General features: G+C 44.3%; 1 protein-coding gene across 4 annotated transcripts in view; it reads left to right on the top strand.

The window, feature by feature from the left end:
* Nucleotides 1-22,931, top strand: part of cacna1g (calcium channel, voltage-dependent, T type, alpha 1G subunit) — an 827,599-nt gene that overhangs the window by 579,256 nt on the left and 225,412 nt on the right. For all 4 annotated transcript variants that reach the window (XM_038776398.1, XM_038776397.1, XM_038776396.1 and 1 more), the window contains exons 10-13: nucleotides 6,249-6,400; nucleotides 8,121-8,306; nucleotides 11,363-11,477; nucleotides 16,587-16,742. In XM_038776398.1, the coding sequence (XP_038632326.1) occupies nucleotides 6,249-6,400; nucleotides 8,121-8,306; nucleotides 11,363-11,477; nucleotides 16,587-16,742 (609 nt within the window). The remainder of the gene's footprint in view (nucleotides 1-6,248; nucleotides 6,401-8,120; nucleotides 8,307-11,362; nucleotides 11,478-16,586; nucleotides 16,743-22,931) is intronic.

Here is a 22,931-nt window from a genome sequence, read left to right as displayed (position 1 = left end):
CCCTCGTACACCCAGCTTACCCAACACATCAAGAAGTGTTAGAAAGAAATTTGTTACTCAAATATTTGGAAGTCAGTCATGCTGAAACTTAGAGACAATTAAGAACATTCAAAATAAATGCAGTTGGATATTTGGCTGGAAAGGTTAGGCTAGTGTTTCATGTATAAGGGCACCAGTCTTCATCAGTGTCTGTTTCTGTGAGAGGCTTTATTGAACTGGCCCTAAGATATCTGCCCGTAGCTGCAGCCTCATCGAATAGTCATGTGTCTGCAGAAAGCTAGATGTGTCAATCAGGCTGGTTACATTTCAAAATCTAAACAAAAGATATAAGCATCCCCCTTTTCCTAGCAAACAAAAGACACATTTGCTTGCATCATCCTGTGTGACTGTGAGTTACCCAAGCTGTCCACTGTATAAAAGCAAATTACTGCGGATGCTGGAATCTGAAACGAAAGGGAAAATGCTGGAAAATCTCAGCAAGTCTGGCAGCATCTGTACGGAGAGAAAAGAGCTAACGTTTTGAGTCCGATGACTCTTTGTCAAAGCTGTCCACTGTATACCCCAGTTCTCATTTATTAACAACTGTTTGTTCTACTACTGTAGTCACTTAGTCTCCCGTTGGGAGAATCCCGCCCCAAGTGCCGATGCCGGAGTGTAAACCGGAGTGTTTCACCCTGGCGTCGGAGGCTGCTCCTCGCCTCCCATTCTCTCACCCCCAGGGGGCTAGGAGCGGCGCAGTGTCATTTACGTGCGGCCGCCCCGCAAGAAATGGAGGAGTGATCTTGCAGGGCGGCGGAGGAAAGGTGTGCGTCAGTCAGCGACGCAACCCGTCGATCGGTGGGCACCGATCGTGGGCCAGACCCCTTTTGAGTGCCCCCCCCCCCCCGGTGCTCAATCCTCCCCCCCCCCCCCCCCCACAAAGGCCGCCCCCACAGCGTTCGCGCGCTGTTCACGCCTGCAGCGACCAGGTGTGGTTGGCGCCGGCATGAACACGTCGTATAGGGCAGTCTGCTCGGCCCATCCGGGCCGGAGAATCGCCGCTCGCCCGTTAGAAACGGCGAGCGGCGATTCTCTGAGCGACCTGCCGTAAATTGCGTCGCGCCGTTTTGGGGGGGTGGTGGGAGAATCGCTTGCGGGTGCCAGGGCGGCGTGGCGGGACTCGCCCAGTGCCCCCATGATTCTCCCACCCGGCGTGGGGAGGAAAATTGCGCCCATGGTCTTGACTGAACCAGCCTATTCTATTGTGTATAGTTTTTCATCAGACTGGTCTGCTGATATCTCTCCAATTGTCATCTGTATAGGCTTATTTTGCTTTTCTCTGGTCAAACACTTGTTTGCAAAATTATTTTGTCTCTTACGGTTAAAACACTGCTTCCCCCATGTTGGCCAATCCTACTTTTCCGATGCATGCCATCCTCTGCACTGTTTGTAGCCTGCCTTTTGTCAGCAATTGCTCAGCTCTTTTGGCTTGAACTGTATAAGGGTAGTATTATGTATTTCCTGGTCTGCTCTGCCATATGGATTCTCTAGCTGATGTTTCACAATATTTAGACATGTGTCTACCACTTTCATTAGCATCAGTTTCTCATCTTTCCATAGATTTGCTCCCACTTAGGGGTATCTCAAACCTAAGATTAATTTATATTAAAGCAGATTATCTTTTAACCATCCAAATTCACATGATTCTGCTAGCTGCATTACTGTAGTCAAGTATTGCTTAATGGTCCCATTTTCATTCTGAACTCCAGTGTTGAATATATAACATTCATATGTAACATTCACTCAGGGTTCAAAATGTGCATTCAAGGCTTCAGAATCGCTGCCTTCTGTTCTCTTTGCTCACCTGCTAGATTTAGGGCAGTATACACTTTGAAACAGTCCCCCTCCAGCAATGTTAACATTGTGGCTACTCGTATTAGTCCAGGTTTGTTAATTAAGTCTGTTGCAATCTCATAGTTTTGCCATTGTAATTGAGAAAACTGCCAGTTTTGCCACTCATTACAGCCCAATGTTACTGGAGATGGGATTGAAAAATTTAATGCAGCTATTTTTTACTCACTCAGTAATTCACTTGCAGCTTTTGTCTGTGTTTCCTTCATCCTTTTTCATTGCAGCCAGTAATTGCTCTTGCAGGCTGTATGTGCTTTTCTTTTGTCCCTTTTCTTCAGCAGCTTTTGTTTTTGCAGATTTATCTGTGTGCATTTCTGAGCCACACGTCACTTGCAGCCTTTGTCTGATTTCCTATGCCTTTTTCAGAAGCTTTTTATCAGATTTTAAATCTTTTTGTGTTCTGGGGTCCTCAGTGCCTTCTCTGCTCCTTTTCCAGGGTTCAAAAATCTCTTTTTTGTGCACTTCTGTGCAGCCATGTTACCTGTCTGAGGACAGGAGTCTCCCTCAGTGTCTGTCTCTTTGAGAGACTATATTGAACTAGCCTTAAGATGTCTGCCTCCAGAGACAGCCTCATGCCCAAGGAAAACTAGATGTGTTAATCTGACTGGTTACCAAACAGCTAGCATGCACAGGGCATTTTAACAAATGTTACATTTCAAGGTTGTATTTCATCTTTGCAAAGAGAACAATAATTCACAGCTACATTCTGCAGGTAGATAAAGCTCTATGAAATTTTCCCACCTCCGAAAAAACCTGAATAGGACTAGCTATATTAATGCTGTGGCTACCAGGGAAGAACAAAGGCTAGGAATCCTACGGTGAGTAACTCACATCCTGATCCCCCAAAGCCTGTCCACCACCTACAAGGCACAATTCAAGAGTGTAATTGAATACTCCCCTTGCTTGGATGAGTGCAGCTCCAACAACACTCAAAAAGCTCAACTCCATCCAGGACAAAGCAGCCCCGCTTGATTGCTCCCCCTTCGACAAACATTCAAACCCTCTACTACCATTGAACAGTGGCAGTCATGTGTACCATCTACAAGATACACTGCAGTAACTCATCAAGGTTCCTTAGACAGCACCTTCCAAACCCACGACCACTACCATCCAGAAGGACAAGAGCTGCAGGTACCTGGGAATCCCACCACCTGGAGATTCCCTTCCAAGTCACTCACCATCCTGACTTGGAAAGATATTGTCATTCCTTCGCTGTCGCTGGGGTAACATCCTGAAACTCCCTACCTAACAGCACAGTGGGTGTACCAACGCCTCAAGTGGTTCAAGAAGGCAACTCACCACCACCTTCTGAAGAGCAACTAGGGATGGGCAATAAATGCTGGACTAACCAGCAATGCCACATCCTGTGAAGAAATTTTAAAAATAAAATAAAATAAAAATATGAATTTATCCTTACAATTCAAATTACTGAGCCCTGGGGAAGTTGCACCTCCATCGCCTCAGAACGTCACCATCCAGGCCTGTCCTTGTAGCCTTCAAACCTCCATTGCCCTAATTTTTAAAATAACCCATTTGTTGCCATATTGCCAACCAAAATCATCTGTTAAGTGGCTTGTTGCACATTTCTGTAAGAACAATGTGTACAACTCACCTGAGGGAAATATTGAACTATAAGCAATTAGTCGTGGTGTGACTTTTCAATTCGTGGTACCCACGGTAGTCCAAACGACGTGAACCTTTATTTTTGATTTAAACTCTTCATTAGGACTGTTTGGCTAACTGTCTGATGCAAAACAAATTTAATGAGCAGCACAGCATTTAACAAAGTACTCAAGAGGCACAGTAATTGTCTCATACACTGAAGTTGTGCTTCCAACTGCTGGGTGGATTAGCAGCGTGCTGTGGAGGACTTTTCAAGTGTTTTCTCTGTTTTAATTAATTCAATTTTAATAACAACGCCAGGCAATCAATGAAATATTTTAAAATTAATCTTCAGTTCCATCTGGAAGGCTGAAAATGTGTTAGATAGGTTCAGCTTCCCCAAGTACACAGTTCTTATACAACATCAGTTGCTGGTTTTAACTTTGATATTTCTACATTGTCGACACAGTTTTATCCATCCTGGCAAACTTCGGAGCTCAGTTCAGTGTTCCTTCTATCTTCGCTTTGCAGCTTGTTCGACTTACTTTTACATTTGATGTCTTCCTATGAATCCTTTAATTGTACTTCACTAGGTTTCTCTTGTAGGTGGCCCCAAGTGCTACCTTGAGGAATAGAGACAGAGGAGTCAATGAGGGTGAAATTGTTTTTTATCAGCAATGCTAAAGAGATCAATAACAAGTTGGTCAGTCTGTTTTATACTGTGCCCAATTTTCTTTTTGAAGCCAATGGAAAAGATCATGCATGGCATAAAACAGCCTTCCAATTTGGCATAAGCATGTTTCACACTATTGCTCTAGACCCTTGCTGAACCCTAAAAATGGATTTTATTAAATTACTTTTGGGAGTTGGGCAGGGGGGGGGGGGGGGGGGGGGGGGGGGGGGGAGTATGGGGAGCTGAGCATCAGTGGGTACATGTGCTGCCCAATGTGATATTCCAGCCAGGTAGGTTCCAAATTCACACACTGACCAAATTGCAAATTTCAGCTGAAATCAAGTTGGGAATGTTCAGTTGGTTTCGCAGGTTGAGATGAGGGAAAATGAGCCAACTCATTTGAGCCAACTGTTGATAATCACCTCTCATCCTGTTTGCCTGCCTCCTTCCTTCTACATTGAGTATAGGAGAGAATCTCCAGAAAAGGAAGTGGGGGGGGTCAACTAACGAAAAGAGAGCACTCTGTTCATCACATATTTATAATGAACCTTCAGCATAATACATGCAGAGCATCAACTGGCTTTTGTAGTCAATGCAGATGGCATCAGAGGAAAATAATCTAAATTAATAAGTCCATTAATGTGAGAATCTGATGGCACAATGGGATTAGCACATTGCCCTTCACCAGTGAAACCAGACAGACCTGATGGGATGAAAGTGCCCTCTCTCTCCACTAGTTGCAAGTGTCTTACATGAAATTATTTTTCTGATCAGTCTAGTTCCAAATGGGCATGGCCATCATTGGGCAGTGATTTTTTAAAAAATAAATTTAGAGTACCCAATTCATTTTTTTTCCAATTAAGGGGCAATTTAGTGTGGCCAATTCACGTAGCCTGCACATCTTTGGGTTGTGTGGGCGTAACCCACGCAAGCACGGGGAGAATGTGCAAATTCCACACGGACAGTGACCTAGAGCCGGGATGGAACCTGGGACCTCGGCACTGTGAGGCATCAGGGCTAACCCACTGCACCACCGTGCTGCCCCCATTGGGCAGTGATCTTCATAAAGGCCATTGTATGGATGTGGAAAGGTTCGCACATCTGCAGTTAGTCTTGTGAGCCTGGGGTTGAGGCATATTGTTGAGACAGAGTAGGGAGAGCTTTACTCTGCTTCTAAACATGCCACTTCTCATTGGCAGATAACATTCATACTCTAGAGTACTGGCATGCTTTGTCATAGAGTCATCGAGTTGTGCGGCACAGAAGGGAGCTCTTCAGCCCATCGTGTCTGCGCCAGCCATCATGCACCGATTTATAAGGCATTGGTGAGACCACACCTGGGGTATTGTGGGCAGTTTTGATGTCCTTGTCCGAGGAAAGATGTTCTTGCTATGGAGGGAGTGCAGAGAAGGTTTGTAGGCTGATTTGTGGGATGGCAGGACTGTCAAATGAGGAGTGACTAAGGATTAGAATTATATTAATTGGAGTGTAGAAGCGTGAGAGGGGATCTCATAGAAACATAAAATTCGAACAGGATTAGACAGGGTAGATTCAGAAAGAATATTCCTGATGATGGGGAGTCTAGAACCAGTGGTCATAGTTTCAGGATAAGGGGTAAACCTTTTAGGACTAAGGTGAGGAGAAATATCTTCAGCCAGAGATTGGTGAATCTGAGGAATTTATTACCACGAAAAGTAGTTGAGGCCAAAACATTGTGTAATTTCAAGAAGGAATTAGATATAGCACTTGGGGCTAAAGAGATCAAGGGAAAAGGAGGGAAGGCTGGATCAGGGTATTCAACTTGATCGGCCATGGTCATAATGAATGGCGGAGCAGACTCGAAGGGCCGAATGGCCTCCTGCTTCTATTTTCTATGTATGTTTCTATGTATTCTAATACCATTTACTCGCATTTAATCCATAGTCTTGTATGCTATGGCATTTCAGTGCTCATAATTTGCTTTGAAAGTAATTTTAACTGCCCCTCTCAACATAAAATGAGTTAAGTAGAAGTCTGGAAGCTGAACTAGGCATATACATTTATCCTCCATTCATTCTGATGCATTTTACATTTCCTCCTTCAGCCAGAAGAGCTGACGAATGCCTTGGAGATCAGCAATATCGTATTCACCAGCCTGTTTGCATTGGAAATGCTTTTGAAGATCCTGGTATCTGGGCCGTTTGGATACATCAAGAACCCTTACAACATTTTTGATGGAATCATTGTAGTAATCAGGTAAACTGTCATAAGTGACTGCAAAAGGATTTATTTAAGGTGTTAAACAGTAAAATATTACATACAGGAATCTTTTTTTTAAAAGCATTTGAAAATAAATCTCAGGAAAATTATAAAAAAGTCCAGCGACTCACTGTCATCCATTTTATACCATTGGTCAAAGGCAAAATCTATCACCTTTCTCTTTCTTTTGTATGCACCTCATTCCCATTTTACTCATCTTACACATTTTTGCTACCGCATGGTCACCTGTTTCACCCTTTGTCTCATGAAGTCACAATAAATGCTACCTCTTCAGATAACAGTGAAAGTGAAAGTTCTGCTTGAGAGGTTAGCACCAGGAGCATCACATCAGGTTACCTTTCAATGGGTGGAATCTTGTGGAGGTGTTGGGGGTCTTACCACTGCCTGGAGAGCTGGCAAGAGCCCTGCATCGTCTATTTTCAAGAAGGCCCACCACATCTTGTGCCACTCAGGCATTTAACAGGTCAGCAGTGTGCCTTCCCTTGGGACCAAGGGCCCCCATGGTGGAAGACCTGCCAAGAGTTGCCAGCCAATGAGAGGTTGGCAATTCCTCTGTAGTCAGCAGCGTCACTGGGGAGGTACTAGCTTCTGCCGACACAACACCCACACAAAGGCCCTAATCTTGGAGGTACCCAGGCACAGGTGAGTGGTGAGAAGGAAGGGGGTTGTGGGGAGGGTGTTGTAGAGATGAGGGGGTTTGGCAGCAAGGACAGAGGGTTGGCTTTCAGTGGGCACCCCTTTCCTGATGCCAGGACCCACAATTAGCCATTGAGTGCCTTTGAATGAGGGATACTCCCCTCCCATCAGGAGCCTGCAAGCAAACATACCATGGTTTGCTTGACATGCTTCCCACATGGAAAGCCCCGCCCTACTAGCACTGGGTGGCAATGGAGCGAGGCCTTTAAATGGGCATTAATTGGCCACTCAATCCATCCACTAGCCTTGCCAACATGGACTTAATCAGGACAGAGGCAGGAAGATGGTGGAGTTGCTACAAGCCACCCACTTTCATGATTAATTGCCTCCACCAAAGCTGCTATGGGGAAGGCAAGAGACTCTGTCTAATGTGTTTTTTCCTCTGTCGAATCTCCAATCAGTAACTGGCTGACCACCTCACTATTCCATAACTCAAAAGCAAAACAGAAGTATTGTGTGCTTTATATGATTGAAATGTGAAGGCCTGAATCCTATGTAAGTGCCTATATATATATTATATATAACAGTGCTCTTTGTTTCTACTTGTTGTTCAATTAAATTTATTGAATTATTGTGACATTGTGAAAAGCAATATTAGGAATCAATCCAGATGTGAGGGCAGATCCATTTACTGCTTTGGTAAAGGGATCCGTAGCAAAACCAATGATGTCACATGCTGACGTGACGGCAGTTTTACCAAGTAATGACATTTTGTCAAACGGAATTGAGTCCTCTTCCTGCAATCATCTCAATTGTGGTTTCATTCAATCCCATTTTGAAAACAGCTCCACAGTTTATCGGGAGTTAGATTGCTTTTCCTGCCAATTCCAAATATTGCAGCTGCGAGTGTGGCTTTCTGAAGTGAACCCCAATTTCCTCCTGCGCTTGTTGAACTTTCTGCCTGTTGCGAAGTTCAAGAGTTGAATGATATTTAATTATAAATTCTCGTACTAATGTTATGTTTTCAATTTAATTTGACCTGCCCGTCGCTGCTCCGCAGTGTGTGGGAGATTGTAGGTCAGCAGGGTGGGGGCCTCTCGGTGCTGCGTACTTTCCGGCTGATGCGAGTACTGAAGTTGGTACGGTTTATGCCAGCCCTGCAGCGCCAATTGGTGGTGCTGATGAAGACAATGGACAATGTTGCGACCTTCTGTATGCTGCTGATGCTTTTCATCTTCATCTTCAGGTGAGTGGGAAGCCCCCCATTCCTCACACAATAACTCAAGAGTCCATGAGCATATGGGCTGTAAAACACCATTGGGGGAACGAGGCACTGAGGAAAATCAAGCGGGGGATTATCACCACCACTAACAGAGCTTGCCTGAATTTCCTCCTGTAGGAATCAACAAATGGAAAATTGGGGCAGGTTCTCTCTGGGCCTGTAGTCCTCCCTGCCTCATTTTCTTCTCCAAGTTCCACCCAAATAATGCTTTATGCAAAGCCCATTCACCCCATTCCCCCTAAACTTTGGAAATCATGGGAAGTCCAATTACTGGTGCAATCAGTCGGCAAATAAATGGGAAACAAAGTACTTGGCAAATTGGTTCAATAAGCACCCCTTTTCTCCTGTATGATAAATTGTTTATAATTTGTCATTCTTATATTTGTCCTGATGGCTGCAAGATAGAAAACTTTAGCAGCATTTCTCTTTTCAGCAATATTCAAATAAGTTACATTCACATACCCATGATTAATTTCCACTTTGTAAGTGAACTCATTAATTCTTCATATCTGCTGCCGTGGAACAGGTTGAAATAGGTTCGCAATCAATAGACAAGATTTTAACTCACTCAAAACGCATTGACTTACACAGAGTTAAAATCGGGCTCATGATTTGGATCCAAATAGATCAGGATGTTTCTTGCTCTTTTTTAAAAAATATATTTTTATTCTCCTTTTTCACATTTTCTCCCAAATTTACATCCAACAATAAACAATAATCAGTAACGAATCCCCATATCCATAACAAAAATCCCATCCTCCCTCCAAACCCCAGACATTAGCCCGCGTGTTAACATAAACAAATGACAAAAAAGAATCAGGAATCACCCATAGTCACCATTAACACATACAGCCCCCCCCCCCCCCCCCGCCATGTTCGATGTAATCCAATTCTCGAAAGTGCATAATGAATATTGCCCATGAATTGTAGAACCCCACCATCCTTCCCCTCAATTCAAATTTGACCTTCTCAAGCGTCAAGAATTCCAGCAGGTCCTCCCGCCACGCCAGGACACAGGGTGGAGAGGTTGATCTACACTCTAACAGGATCTGCCTTCGGGCGATCAACAAGGTGAAGGCCACAACATCTGCCTCCGCATCCATTTCCAAACCCCGGCTGGTCCAACACCCCGAATATGGCCTCCCGAGGACCCAGGTCCAGTTTCACGTGCACCGCTTTAGAGATTACCCTAAACACCTCCTTCCAGTAATCCTCCACCTTTCGACAGGACCAAACCATATGAACGTGGTTTGCGGGCCCGCCCCCCGCAATGTTCACACACATCTTCTACCCCCTCAAAGGGCTGGCTCATCCTCGCCCTTGTAAGGTGTGCTCTATATACCACGTTCAGCTGTACCAGCCCCAACCTCGCACACGAGGTGGAGGCGTTCACCCTCCGGAGCACTTCACACCAGAACCCCTCCTCCATACCCTCTCCCAACTCATCCTCCCACTTTGCCTTGATCCTCTTCCAAAATAGCCCCGTAAACCGCCGATACTACCCCCTTCAACAGTCCCCCTGACGTCAGCACCTACTCCAGCAATGTGGAAGCCGACTCTACTGGGAAGCTCTGTATCTCCTTTCTGGCAAAATCCCGACCTGCATGTCTCAAAATATTTCCCCCTGCTCCAGCCCGTACTTCGCTCCCAGTTTTTTGCTTCTATTATTGCAATCCCAGACCAGACCCTGGTGCGAAGTTCAAGAGTTGAATGATATTTAATTATAAATCTTCATACTAATTTATGCTTTTGATTTAATTTGACCTGCCCATTGCTGCAGTGGCTAGGATACCAGAAACACCAATATTTTATTTTAATTTTGTAATACTGTGAAGAAAGGATACCTCAGTCCAGGAGTGATTTGACGGAAAATAGGGATATGGTATATTAAAACAAACTTTATTACTAATGCAGTATTAAATATCTTTAACATCACAGAAAATAGTTTACAATTACCCCTTAAGCAATGCTAATTAAAGTAGTGACACATAACCCTTAACTGCTACCTTTATTCCCACTCAAACAAAATATATCTCAGCTCTCAGTCCATTTTCAAATCCAGTTTGCACCCAGGAATACCTACTTTACAGAGATGTCTGGATACTCTGCTTTGAGACCCAGACCCAGTGGGGGGTCGGAGAATCCCACCCCAGAATCCTGTCAGAACCATGCAGAAACTCTGGCTGTAATTCTTAGAAGCTACTTGTCAGCTTGTTTCATCTCACCTTACAATCACACAATTCTGAACTGCTTGGAAAGAAACTGCTAATCTGTCTACAGACTTATATTTTACTGAACTGCAGTGAGAGCAGATGCTTGATTTTTGCTCACATTTTCTCTCCCTACAGATGCTGCCGGACCTGCTGGGTTTTTCCAGCACTCTCTGTTCTTGCACCTAATACATTAGGCTGCCTTGCTGGAGATCACTAGTCCAGCGACATTAGCACTAATCTACCATCCCCTTAAAATAGCTAATTCTATTCCAAGATTGCTTCCTGTGACAGATTATGGGATCGATCTGATAGTCAGCACAGAGAAAAGCATGGCTGCACAGAACCTCTGTCGAACAAGCCTACATGAAGCTGAAAAGGGGACTTGGATAGGCACAGGGTTAAGGGAGTAAAGCTTTGTAAAGTTCGCCCTATTGCTTCACAGCGCCAGGGTTCCCGGTCCGATTCCCAGCTTGGGTCACTTCCTGCGCGAAGACTAACATTCTCCCTGTGTCTGCGTGGGTTTTCTCCGGGCACTCTGGGTTCCTCCCACAAGTCCCGAAAGACATGCTGTTAGGTAATTTGGACATTCTGAATTCTCCCTCTATACCCGAACAGGCGCCGGAATGTGGCGCCTAGGGACTTTTCACAGTAACTTCATTGCAGTGTTAATGTAAGCTTACCTGTGACAATAAAGATTATTATTATTAACATTGCCACTTTTGCCACCAATCCCAAAAGTGTCTTTTAAATCCTATAATTAAATACCCTTTATCTCCAGTAATTATGTTATTCTGTTTTCCTTTACAGTATCCTGGGAATGCATCTCTTTGGCTGCAAGTTTGCATCAGAGAAAGAAGGAGACACCCTCCCTGACAGAAAGAATTTTGACTCACTCCTCTGGGCCATTGTAACTGTCTTCCAGGTATAGAACGTTACACTCAACCTTTGGCAATCACTGGTAAGGGTTCAGCTGAGGCCGGTGTGCAATTGTGGACACCTCACTTTAGGAAGGATGTTAATATCCCCGAAGAGGGTATAGTGGATATATACTAGAATGATACCACGGACGAGGACCTGGGGTTTTTTGGCAGAGGGACGACGAGAGAAGCTGGAATTGTCCTCCTTAGAACAGAGAAGGTTCAGAGGAGATTTGATGGAGGTATTCAACATTTTGAAGGGTTTTGATAAGAAGGAGAAACTGTTCAGCCTGCCAGGTGAGTCAGTGACCAGAGAAGACAGCTTTAAGAGAATGGGCAAATAAACCAGACAGGGGGTGAGGAGAATTTTTGCTCAATGAGGTTTAATGATTTGGAATGCCTTCCCTGAAAGGGTGTTTTAAACAGATTCAGTAGTAACTTCCAAAAGAGAATTGAACATATAAGAGGAACTACTTGAAAGGGCATGGGGAAAGAATGGAAACAGGATTAATTGAATAGCTATTTCAATGAGCCATACAAGGATAATGGGTGAATGGCCTCTTTCTGAGCTGTATTAGTTTATGGTTCTAATAAAATCACCAGAGTTAAAGTGGACAACAAGTTTCCTAACCTCCCACCAAGTGCCGCTGCACAATTCTCAATTTTTTCTAATGAATTTTAAAATGGTCATGATTTGAAAGATATAATTTTTTTCCTTTCCCTCTTAATGTTCTTCCCTGGTTGCACACCGTTCGCAGTCAGACTGTTACTCGTTATAAGAGGTGTGAAAGAGTAACTGTCAATTTTGGAGTGTGACAGAGATGGCAGAATAATCATCACATCAGTTCAGGGTGCCCTTGTAAGCCTGAATTTCCTTGTCCTTCTGTGCTTACGGCCTGAGGCACTGCTCAACACCGCCTCTGGTTAGCACAGCTGACGTTGTGAGGTTAGCAAGTGAAGAATCACCGCATGGAGCTAATCCCTTTCCAGAAAAAATTGACCTGTATTTGGAGCAGGGAGGTTGGAGGTGCATTGCTAATTGATTGATGAAGCATTCCAAGTTCAACTGTTAATTATGTGCATAATACTACGAGTTGGACAAGCCTGGTTTCCTCTTGGAGTTCAGTCATAATAGTCACACTACGACACTGGCAGAAATGTAGGAATTCAGCTCATTTTCAATTTTTGTAACAATGCACAAGATCACATCTGTGCTCAATTTTATCATTCTCATCCGTGTGTTCAGGTCATTCCATGACCTCATCCCTATCGCTAAAACATCCTTCAGCACTACAACCCCAAAGATTTCTTCACTCCTCCAATTTTAACCTCTTGCATTACCCTGTTCCCAACACTCCATCATTGGTGACTGTGCCTTCAGCTACCTAGACCTTAAACTCAGGCATCCCCTCCTTAAACCTTTCTGTCTCTCTACCTCCCTGTTCCATTTAACTTGACCGTCTTTCATCAAACTTTTGATCAATTGTCCTGATTTCTTATTATGTAGCGTGGTGTGGAAATTTGTCAGACAATACTCCTTTAAAGCACCTTGGGACGTTGTTACTCAATTGAAGGTGTTTTATAAATGCTGATTGTTGTTGTATACCTCTCGTCATTTGCGAAAAATTAGCCCCTTTCTTCCATGAACCAATATCATTATGGCTTTGATGAATACCTAATTAAATAAAGTACAGTACCCCATCTTGATTAATGACGTGACAATGTGTTTCTCTAAAGATTGTTCCGTTAAGTTCAATTGCACGCAGAGATTACATTAACACTTTGAATGCTTCCTACTCAAAATAGTCCCAGCAGACATTTACACATTTCCATCAGAAGACTGTATTCAGTGGCTGAGGGGAAAATAACAGGAGGTTAGTACATATGTCAAGTTTGATTCAAGCAGTAATCAAAGTCTGCACAAACTCCCAATAAACTGTACAATCCCTCGCACAAAAACAAACAGCTTTAAAACCCTCCACATTGGACAACTAAGGAGAAGCCTTTCAGGAGTAGAAGTGATGGGTCTGAAGAGCAAAGGGTAAAGTCACCATAGTCCCAGATGACCGTAGACTGCTTTCCCCTTTGAGGGGGAGAGCTGACTGGTGGTGATTTAACCTGAGGACCATCACACCTCGGGCAAGGGGCAAGGTTGAGAAGGTGGGGCTTTTTTGAATAACTGAAGAGTGAAGTGTATGCTGTTATCTATAGGGCTCTATTAGATGTAAACTATATTTCAGCTTCATAAGTTGTAAGGAAAATAGCTGACTTTGTTTCCATACAAGAACCTAACCTGAAACCCAGGTGGCAATGACTTTTGACAAGCAGCTAGATGTTGTTGCAGATGGATCACAAAATTGCTTTGCATTTTAGAAACATTTTGCCAACTTTGGGCCAGCCTATCACCTATTGACCTATGGATTGTCCTTAGTAGAAGCATATTGGAAACGAGTTGACTATACAACAACACGTTTATGATGCCTTTTACATAGTAAGCTGCCCTGAGGCACTTCACCATTGCTATGACTTGTTTTGGTAGAACTGTGGTGCACAGATGGTGACAATATTGCTCTGTAGGGCTCCCAATCCCCACAAGCAAGAAGTAGAATTAATAATTAAGTCATTTTTAAAATCATTTCTCAAGTCAAAAAAGCTCTGTTGGCCATAATTTTCCATCAACAGTATTCCAGCGATTCACTTTTCATCCATTTATAAAATATTGCTAGTCCAGTGAATCCTATGCAATGTCCGAAATGCATCATTCACTAGGTCAGTGAGTCTATACAGTGAAGATTAGCTAAAGCTAATCATGAAACCCTCCTGTACTTTCCAATGTAGTTCATAATGGCCCTCATCCATGTTTAATAGCTACTTGGATCTAAGATTGCCTCCCACGATCACCTGAATCAGCAAAGGACCAGCTGGCATTCCTGACGACCATATAATCTCCACCCATAACATTTTTTTTGCTGAGAAGAATGCCAAGTGCCATGCCAAGCTCAATGTAGAACAGTTGGAACAGGTCTGAAACAGGAAGTTGCTAACTTGCATTGGCATCCCATTTACCCAGTCAAAAGTTAGACATTTTCTCTGGGCAAGTGGATCATGTTTGGCACCAAGTTCTGGCCAAGCACCTCGGCTGAAAGTCGTGCTGTAATACAAAAACAGAACTGACTCGGGATGATCTGAAAGTCTATCCATAGAATCCCTAAATCCCATTTGGCCTGTCAAACCTGCACTGACCTCTGAAAAATCATCCTACTTAGACGCACTCTGTGCCCCTATCCCTGTAACCCCATCTAAGCTGCACACCTCTGGCCACTAAGGGGCGATTTTTAGCATGGCCAAACCATCTATGGGCGGCAAGGTAGCACAGTGGTTAGCATAGTTGCTTTACAGCTTCAGGGTGTCAGGTTCGATTCCGGCTTGAGTCACTGTGTGGAGTCTGTACGTTCTCCCCGTGTCTGCCTGGGTTTTCTCCAGGTGCTCCGGTTTCCTTCCACAGTTCAAAGATGTGCAGGTCAGGTGGATTGACCATGCTAAATTGCACTTGATGTCCAAAAAGGTTAGGTGGGGTTAGGGTGGAGGTGTGGGCTTAGGTCGGATGCACTTTCCAAGGGCCAGTGCAGACTCGATGGGCCGAATGGCCTCCTTCTGCAGTGTAAATTCTATGATTCTATGATAAACTGCGCTTTTTTGGACTGTGGGAGGAAACCGGAGCACCCGAAGGAAACCCACGCAGACACGGGGAGAAAGTGAAAACTTCACGCAAACAGTCGCCCAAGGACGGAATTGAACCCTGGCTCCTGGCACCGGGGCAGCAGTGCTAACTATTATGCCACCCTGCCACCCTATCACCAAGAGTCTAAGCATGTCAGCAGTAGTGTAGTGGTATTGTAACTGGACTAGTAATTCAGAGACCCACTTTGAAGTTCTTAGGACCCGGGATCAAGTGCCACCACAGCAAATGGTGCAATTTGATAGAATTAAAAGTCTAATGGTGACTATGAATTGATTGTCGTAAAAATCCATCTGGTTCACTGATATTCTTTAGGGAAGTGTTTTTCAAACTTCTTTTCCGGGGACCCATTTTTACCAACCGGCCAACCTTCGGGACCCAACCTGGCCGACCTTTGCGACCCACGCCGGCCGACCTTCGCGGCACACGCCGGCCGTACTGCACGACCCACCATTTTCTCTTACCTTGTTTGTTGCTGAAAAAAATGGAGGAAATGGTTTTGGGTCCCTTTGGCCCCAATGGTCCCTTTGGTCCCCAAACTTTAAAAAAAAGGCTGCGACCATTTTTTAAAAATGCGGCCGTACTGTGCATGCGTGCCCGAGATGTGTAGGCTAGGTGGGGCAGGAGATTGTGCCTAGGCAGGTTGCTCTTTCAGAGAGTCGGTGCAGACTCAATTGGCCAAATGGCCTTCTCCTGCACTGTAGGGATTCTATGATTGTAAACATATTATCAGTTAGTCAAAATGGATCCGACAGAGCCTTTTATTCCTAAGCATAGAATTCACACTCCATGTGAAACTTGCAACCTAAGAATGTTAACAATGGCTAGCCAATACACTTTATAAAACTGCTGGAGGTCTCTAAAAGCTGACTGAGCTAAAACTGCCCTGAATATAATTTCATATCAAAGCGAAAGAATTGCACTCAGAGACCTATGTTGTAGATGTATTGAACATGTCTTCACTTGTTTGGATCGCATGAAAGCCTGAGCAGTTAGAAATATCTCTAGATTGTTATTTACTTCGAGGACCTAGTGGGTACAACAACCCAGAAACTTTAAATTAGCAGTATGAAGTAACGGTTAATAAATGGAGTTGAAGTACAGATCAACCATGTTCTAATTAAATGAGGGAACAGTCTGGAGGGGCTGAATGGTCTACTGCTGCTTCTATGGTCCGAGGTTCACAAAGGCAAATTCCCTGAATCTTACTCTGGCACATACAGATTGATGTTGCCTTAATTTAGGGAGAAATGTTGTTGCACAGAGAATTTGGATGTCTACATACTGGGAATATGAAGAACTGAGGACCTGTTGCGCAGTGCAATTTGAAATATATTTGTGTTATTTCAGAGTGGATTTTTTTTATCTTTCACAGATATTGACCCAAGAGGACTGGAACAAGGTCCTGTACAATGGAATGGCCTCCACCTCTCCATTGGCTGCTTTATACTTCATTGCCCTCATGACATTTGGCAACTATGTTCTCTTTAACTTGCTGGTTGCCATTTTGGTGGAAGGATTTCAGACTGAGGTAAAATAAGATGCGATGAATCTTTGAATGATGCATGAGAGTCAGCAGTGGACAATGCCACCTGGCTTAATGCTGTATGTATTTTTTAAGGGCATTTCCTAACATTCACTGGCATTCCCAGCTACCTGATAAATATGCAGCACACAAGAAAACAATGATACTGGGGTCCGATGTCAACCCGAACAAAGATAATGATAGAAAAGCATCAAATCTAAAGGTTCCATACAGGGACCTGGGAGAACAAGGCATTCTCAGCAGGCACCACTGAATTTGTTGACATTCAATTTTTTAAAAATGAGAATTAATCAGTAACCAATGCACTAATATTGTCGATTAACATTCTGTTAATTCCCATGCTCAAAATGAATATATAAAGTGGCTGTTAAGACAGCGTACTTGTTATTTGTTAACGAATACCAATTCTACTAAGACCATAAAAGTATGAGAAAATTATGATTTAATAAGTTATTCCAGAGCAGCATGGTGGCGCAATGGTTTGCACTGGTACCTCACGGAGCCAAGGGCCTGGGTTCGATCCCGGCCCTGGGTCACTGTCCGTGTGGAGTTTTGCGCATTCTCCCCAGGTCTTCATGGGTCTGACCCCCAGAACCCAAAAAAGATGTGCAGGGTAGGTGGATTGGCCACGCTAAAATTGCCCCTCAATTGGGATAAAAAAGAATTGGTGAGGCTTAATTTATTTTTTTTAAATAAGTTATTCCGATTATAAGCTGTGATATACTATTATATACCATGAAATAGAATGATAAAAAAGAAATACCATGGTTCACTGTGATGTACAATGATATATTGTGATATTCAGTGGCCGTGATTTTCTGGCCACCAGCGGCAGATTTTACGGCGGCAGTGCTGGCGATGGCAGCTCGTCATTGGTCGTCGGCAGGATCTTCCGGTCTCGCCGAAGTACACGCCGCTGGGGAATCTGCCACAGGGGTTCGCTGAAGATCCTAGCGGTGGGAAGGGCAGGAAAATCCCAGCCCGTATTGTTAAATACTATCCCACATTAGGGCAGCACGGTAGCAGTAGGGCAGCACGGTAGCATTGTGGATAGCACAATTGCTTCACAGATCCAGGGTCCCAGGTTCGATTCTGGCTTGGGTCACTGTCTGTGCGGAGTCTGCACATCCTCCCCGTGTGTGCGTGGGTTTCCTCTGGGTGCTCCGGTTTCCTCCCACAGCCCAAAGATGTGCAGGTTAGGTAGATTGGCCATGATAAATTGCCCTTAGTGTTGGGTGGGGTTACTGGGTTATGGGGATAGGGTGGAGGTGTTGACCTTGGATAGGGTGCTCTTTCCAAGAGCCGGTGCAGACTCGATGGGCCAAAAGGCCTCTTTCTGCACTGTAAATTCTATGATAATCTATGATAATTACTGCCCTGAATTGAGTTCTGGCACTCCACACTATCTGTTAGCTGTCAATGCAAAAAATAATAGGTTTGCCAGTAAAAGCACATTTATCTGTCAGTAGATTGCTAGCAACCCTGCCACATTATGTCCTGTAATATGTTAACCTGCCATTAATTGTGGTTATCTGATAATTTAATCTGATGATCTGGGTTGGTTATTCTGAAGCGTAACATTGGCTGCATTTTAAATATTTGTCGGAATTAACACATTAATTCTGAAATGCTATGAAAAGAAACCTATACATTTAGTCACCCCCCCTTCAATATGATTGTTTTCTTGAAACTGCTGTTTGGAAGGTGGTACAGGGCAGAGTGCAATAATACTCTCCAGTTCTGCTCCTGTAACATATTATGCAGACAGAGCTGAGTAATGGTTTCTAAGTGTTAAAGCCGTGATGTCAGTTGGCACACCTTCTAACCTTCCTTTTATAGTAGCAAATATGCAGCAATCCAGATGAATTCACTCTCCCTTTAACGAGATCAGATGGCAGTTTGGATCATACTGGAGTGCTTCTTCGATGTTTATTTCTTTGTGAGTTAATGCGGTGTCACTAGTTTTCTGTATGATCACCAGCAAAATATCTTGAAACAATTTTCTTATGGATTTGAATTGATTGTGAAGTCTATTTCTAAATTCCTGTGCTTCTTATCATTGATCGATGCTGTGTCTTCATTGCTGTGCCTCAAATTCAGCCACATTGGTACTGTGTAATGAGATCATGTATTACAGGTCCCTGTAAAACCTTCACATGGAAAATTTGAATTATGCCGAGGGAATTCCATAGCCAGGACAACTGGAAAAGTGCAAATTTAATCCTGGGCTGAGCTAGTTAACCTTTATTCTGGATTGGGGATGGCAAACTTTAGGAAGAATTGTCACTTGCATATTATTCAGTGAATCCCAGCTTGCACGTTTGATACAAAATGTTTGGCCCGCAGAGCTATAGAATTCATAGACTTCCTACAGTGCAGAAAGTCACCTCTGCACCGACCCTCCGAAAGAGCACTCTACCTAGGCCCACTCCCCCACCCTATGCCTGTAACCTTGCACATTGATCATGGCCAATCCACCTGACCTGCACGTCTTTGGACTATGAAAGCAAACCAGAGCACCCAGAGGAAACCACACAGGCACAGGGAGAATGTGCGAACTCCACACAGACAGTTACCCAAGGTCGGAATCGAATCCGGGTCCTTGGCGCTGTGAGGTAGCAGTGCTAACCACTGTGCCACCGTTATTAATAATCACACTTTAATCTTGGAAAGATCAGAACTCTTTACGTTTAACTTGCCGCACTGCCATGTGCACAAAGACCAGTTTGAACTAGTTCTGTGACACATCATGCCTGTCTCCAGTGCAGCCCCAAAATGTAGTCCCATGGAGCACTGACACACAACAATTAGTTCCTAGCTAATCAGTTCCTAGTTCTTTACAGATAATGCAACAATGTAAAACAGTGAGTGTCAACACCCAATGAGTTGGGGCTGAGGCAAATGTTAGGTATGGTACAGCAAACAGAGTCTATTTTATGGCAACAATCCTATTTGTTCAGCAGAGTCTATTTAAACAGACCCTCTCCGCACTGCAGCAAACAGAGCTTATGAAGGAAACTATTACAGTGCCTCCTGATTAAAGAAGGGCGACCTCAAACAAAGTGCAATGAGTGGGGGATTGTTTAGATACCACAAATCCAGCCTGTAAAATTAAACCCAGCCACTTACAGCAGCGCCGGCTCCAGACAGGATTGAGAGGTGACAAAACCAATCATCTCCATTCTGAACGGGACTTCGGGTATCCCCTTTGTGGAGCTCATAAGAACACTTTCTGGTGTCATAGAGCGGCTGTCACACATTTGGCTGTTTGAATAGGTGGCTGTCTAGGCTCACGCTACTCGCCCAAGACCTTGGGAGATGTGGGATCTTACCCAGAGTCTACAACCTGAGGAGAGAAAATGATCAAAGCAAACCCTTACTGTCGAACACTGATTTCCTTTAGGAATGGTTCGATGATGCCAAGAGATATATTGGATCTGGCTTTGGTTCTGAGATTTTACTGCCGTAACAGTATTGAGCTCAAGCTCACTAATTCTGAACACTATAAACAGGTTGCAGTAATGATGTTTGATATGCAGCAAATGCTTTTTAAAAATATGTTGATGCCCGTGAAGCAGCTGGTGATTTCAATGCTTTAAAGATAAAGCAATCGGCACTGGTGTTTCTCCATCTCTTTCAAAAGCAAACCATGAATGTTCCTGATTTGGTGGCACTTTAATGAAGAATAACCAAAACAGATTGTGGTGGGTAGCACTGCAATCTGCTACATTAGGACACATCAATTCTCGAGTATTTCACATTATCAGGCAACCGTGCAGTATTGAAAAGATGATTCATCTTGCATAATTAACTTTTGGCTGCAGATTCAAGCTGGTTATGTTGGTTCTCAATGGTTGGAAGTAGCATTAAAATCAAACTACAGCTGTCCAGTTCCACGTTTTCACCCTCGGCCACAGGGTTCTGCAGTCTGCAGTTCCAGAGCTGCATGTTGCTCAAAGAACTCATGAGACTTCTGACCTTGTTCTATCGATCCCATTTTAATGGTAATTAACTGCCACATTTATTTTTAAAACTTTTATTACAATGTGCCTATGAGAAAGTTTAGTTCAATTCACAACTTTTTGGTTAAAAACCTTTAAAATGGTGTTGAAATGTGTCTGTCTTGTTTTGCGTTATTATTGGCATTTCAGGGCAGCATGGTGGCGCAGTGGTTAGCATTGCTGCCTCATGGAACCAAGGTCCCAGGTTCGATCCCGGCTCTGGGTCACTGTCCGTGTGGCGTTTGCACATTCTCCCCGTGTCTGCGTGGGTTTCGCCCCCACAGCCCAAAGATGTGCAGGGTGGGTAGATTGGTTACGTTAAATTGCCCCTTAATTGTAAAAAATGAATTGGGTACTCTAAATGTATCTTAAAAAATTATTGGCATTTCAGTGACACTTCGCACTCATCGTGTTTTTGACTGCATTTTTTTTTAAAGCTCTTCTTGTTATCGGGCTGCTGACCTCTGCAGGGAAAATAATGAGAGACTGTAGAAATTAAGTGGTGCAATTTTAAAGCAGGTGCAGGAATGGAGAACCATATCAACACCACTTTTTTTAACAAATCATATCTCAAGAAATAAGGAGGGCCGGTTTAGCTCACTTGGCTAGACAGCTGGTTTGTGATGCAGAGCAAGGCCAATAGGGCAGGTTCAGTTCCCGCACCAGCTGAGGTTATTCATGAAGGCACTGCCTTCCCAACCTTGTCCCTTGCCTGAGATCTGGGATATGGTGGCTTTACCCTACCTAGTACAGCACTAGCAATCAATGTAAATTGCAGTCAGCCTGTTAACGAATCTCCTGGCGGCACAGTGGCACGGTACTGCACAGTTAGCACTGCTGCCTCGCAGCGCCAAGGACCCGGATTCAATTCTGGCCTCGAGTGACTGTCTGTGTGGAGTTTGCTCTCTCTCCCAGTGTCTGTGTGGGTTTCCTCTGGGTGTTCCGGTTTCCTCCCACGGTCCAAAGATATGCAGGTTAGGTGTATTGACTATGTTAAATTGTCCCTTAATGTCCAAAAGATTAGATGGGGTTACTGGGTTACAGGGATAGCTTGGGGATGTAGGAGGGTCGGTGCAGACTCAGTGGGCTGAATGGCCTCCTTCTGCACTGTCAGGATTCAATTATTCTAAATGTCGCCATCCTCCTCAGTTTAAGAAATGACCACTGCAAAGCATTGGCTGAATCTGGCTTATTTCAGAAGTTAATGCAATTGCTGCCAGTGAAAGAAATGGGCTGCGATTTGGGCACATGTAGCGGGGTCTTTCTTGGTGCAGCAAAGGGGACTCTGTAGTTTTTCTGGCCTTGGTTGGGAATGGCCCGCCATGGCCACACTTAACTCACTCATCAGTGCAGGAAGAGATTGAGCACCATTTTTAAATGCTGCCCCGATCTCTCGACCCCCTTCAGACATCGCACCGCAGCCTCCGGACTACCCCAACTGCCTAAACTTACCTCTTACCATGAGCATTCCTCACCCCACCTCTTAAAGCCAGGCACCCCCAGGCCCGATCCCTGGCATGTACAACCTACCACAGGGGCACCTTGACGTTGCCAGCCTCTAACCTGAAAGTGCCCCTTCCAGCTGAGCAATGCCACCCGGTCACCCCGGCAGTGCCCCTGCCAATCTGGATGTGCCATCTGGGCTGCCTGGCAGTGCCAAGGTGTCCGGGTGCCAGCTGGAGTGCTAGGGTACAACCCTGCCCAGAGCCTTACTACCCGGGGTCTACAATGGCCTGGGAGCCCCCCTCCGAAATGCCAATATACTGGTCCATCTTTGTGTGAACCAGTGCTAAACGACGCCATGGTGAGATCTACCCGGCGCAGGTGTTAGTTCCCGGGCCTCAGGAGAATCAGGCAGCATACTTAAATGAACCTAATGGATGACTGAAATATTTAAATTTAGATCGCAACGTCTCATAAGATCGTGTTGGATCTCATAAGGTGTTCCGAGTTTCGCAAATTTAATGCCTTGGAGCATCATCGAGTTGTGTGCGAGGAGGCCATTTAATCGTGCCTCTGATCTCTTATCTGGTTCTGACAAGACGAAAATAGCCCCACACCTATCCAACCACTCTGTGAGTTAGGGTGTAACCTGGCCATTTTGAGATCTGTATTTGGGATGATGTGGTTAATCCTTCTATATTGGCATGCCATTCATAGAATAAGTATCCTG

The sequence above is a fragment of the Scyliorhinus canicula genome, chromosome 18, assembly GCF_902713615.1.
Source record: "Scyliorhinus canicula chromosome 18, sScyCan1.1, whole genome shotgun sequence".
NCBI classification, from domain to species: domain Eukaryota; kingdom Metazoa; phylum Chordata; class Chondrichthyes; order Carcharhiniformes; family Scyliorhinidae; genus Scyliorhinus; species Scyliorhinus canicula.
Note: the sequence above shows the minus strand (reverse complement) of the source record. Positions and strands in the feature narration are given on the sequence as shown.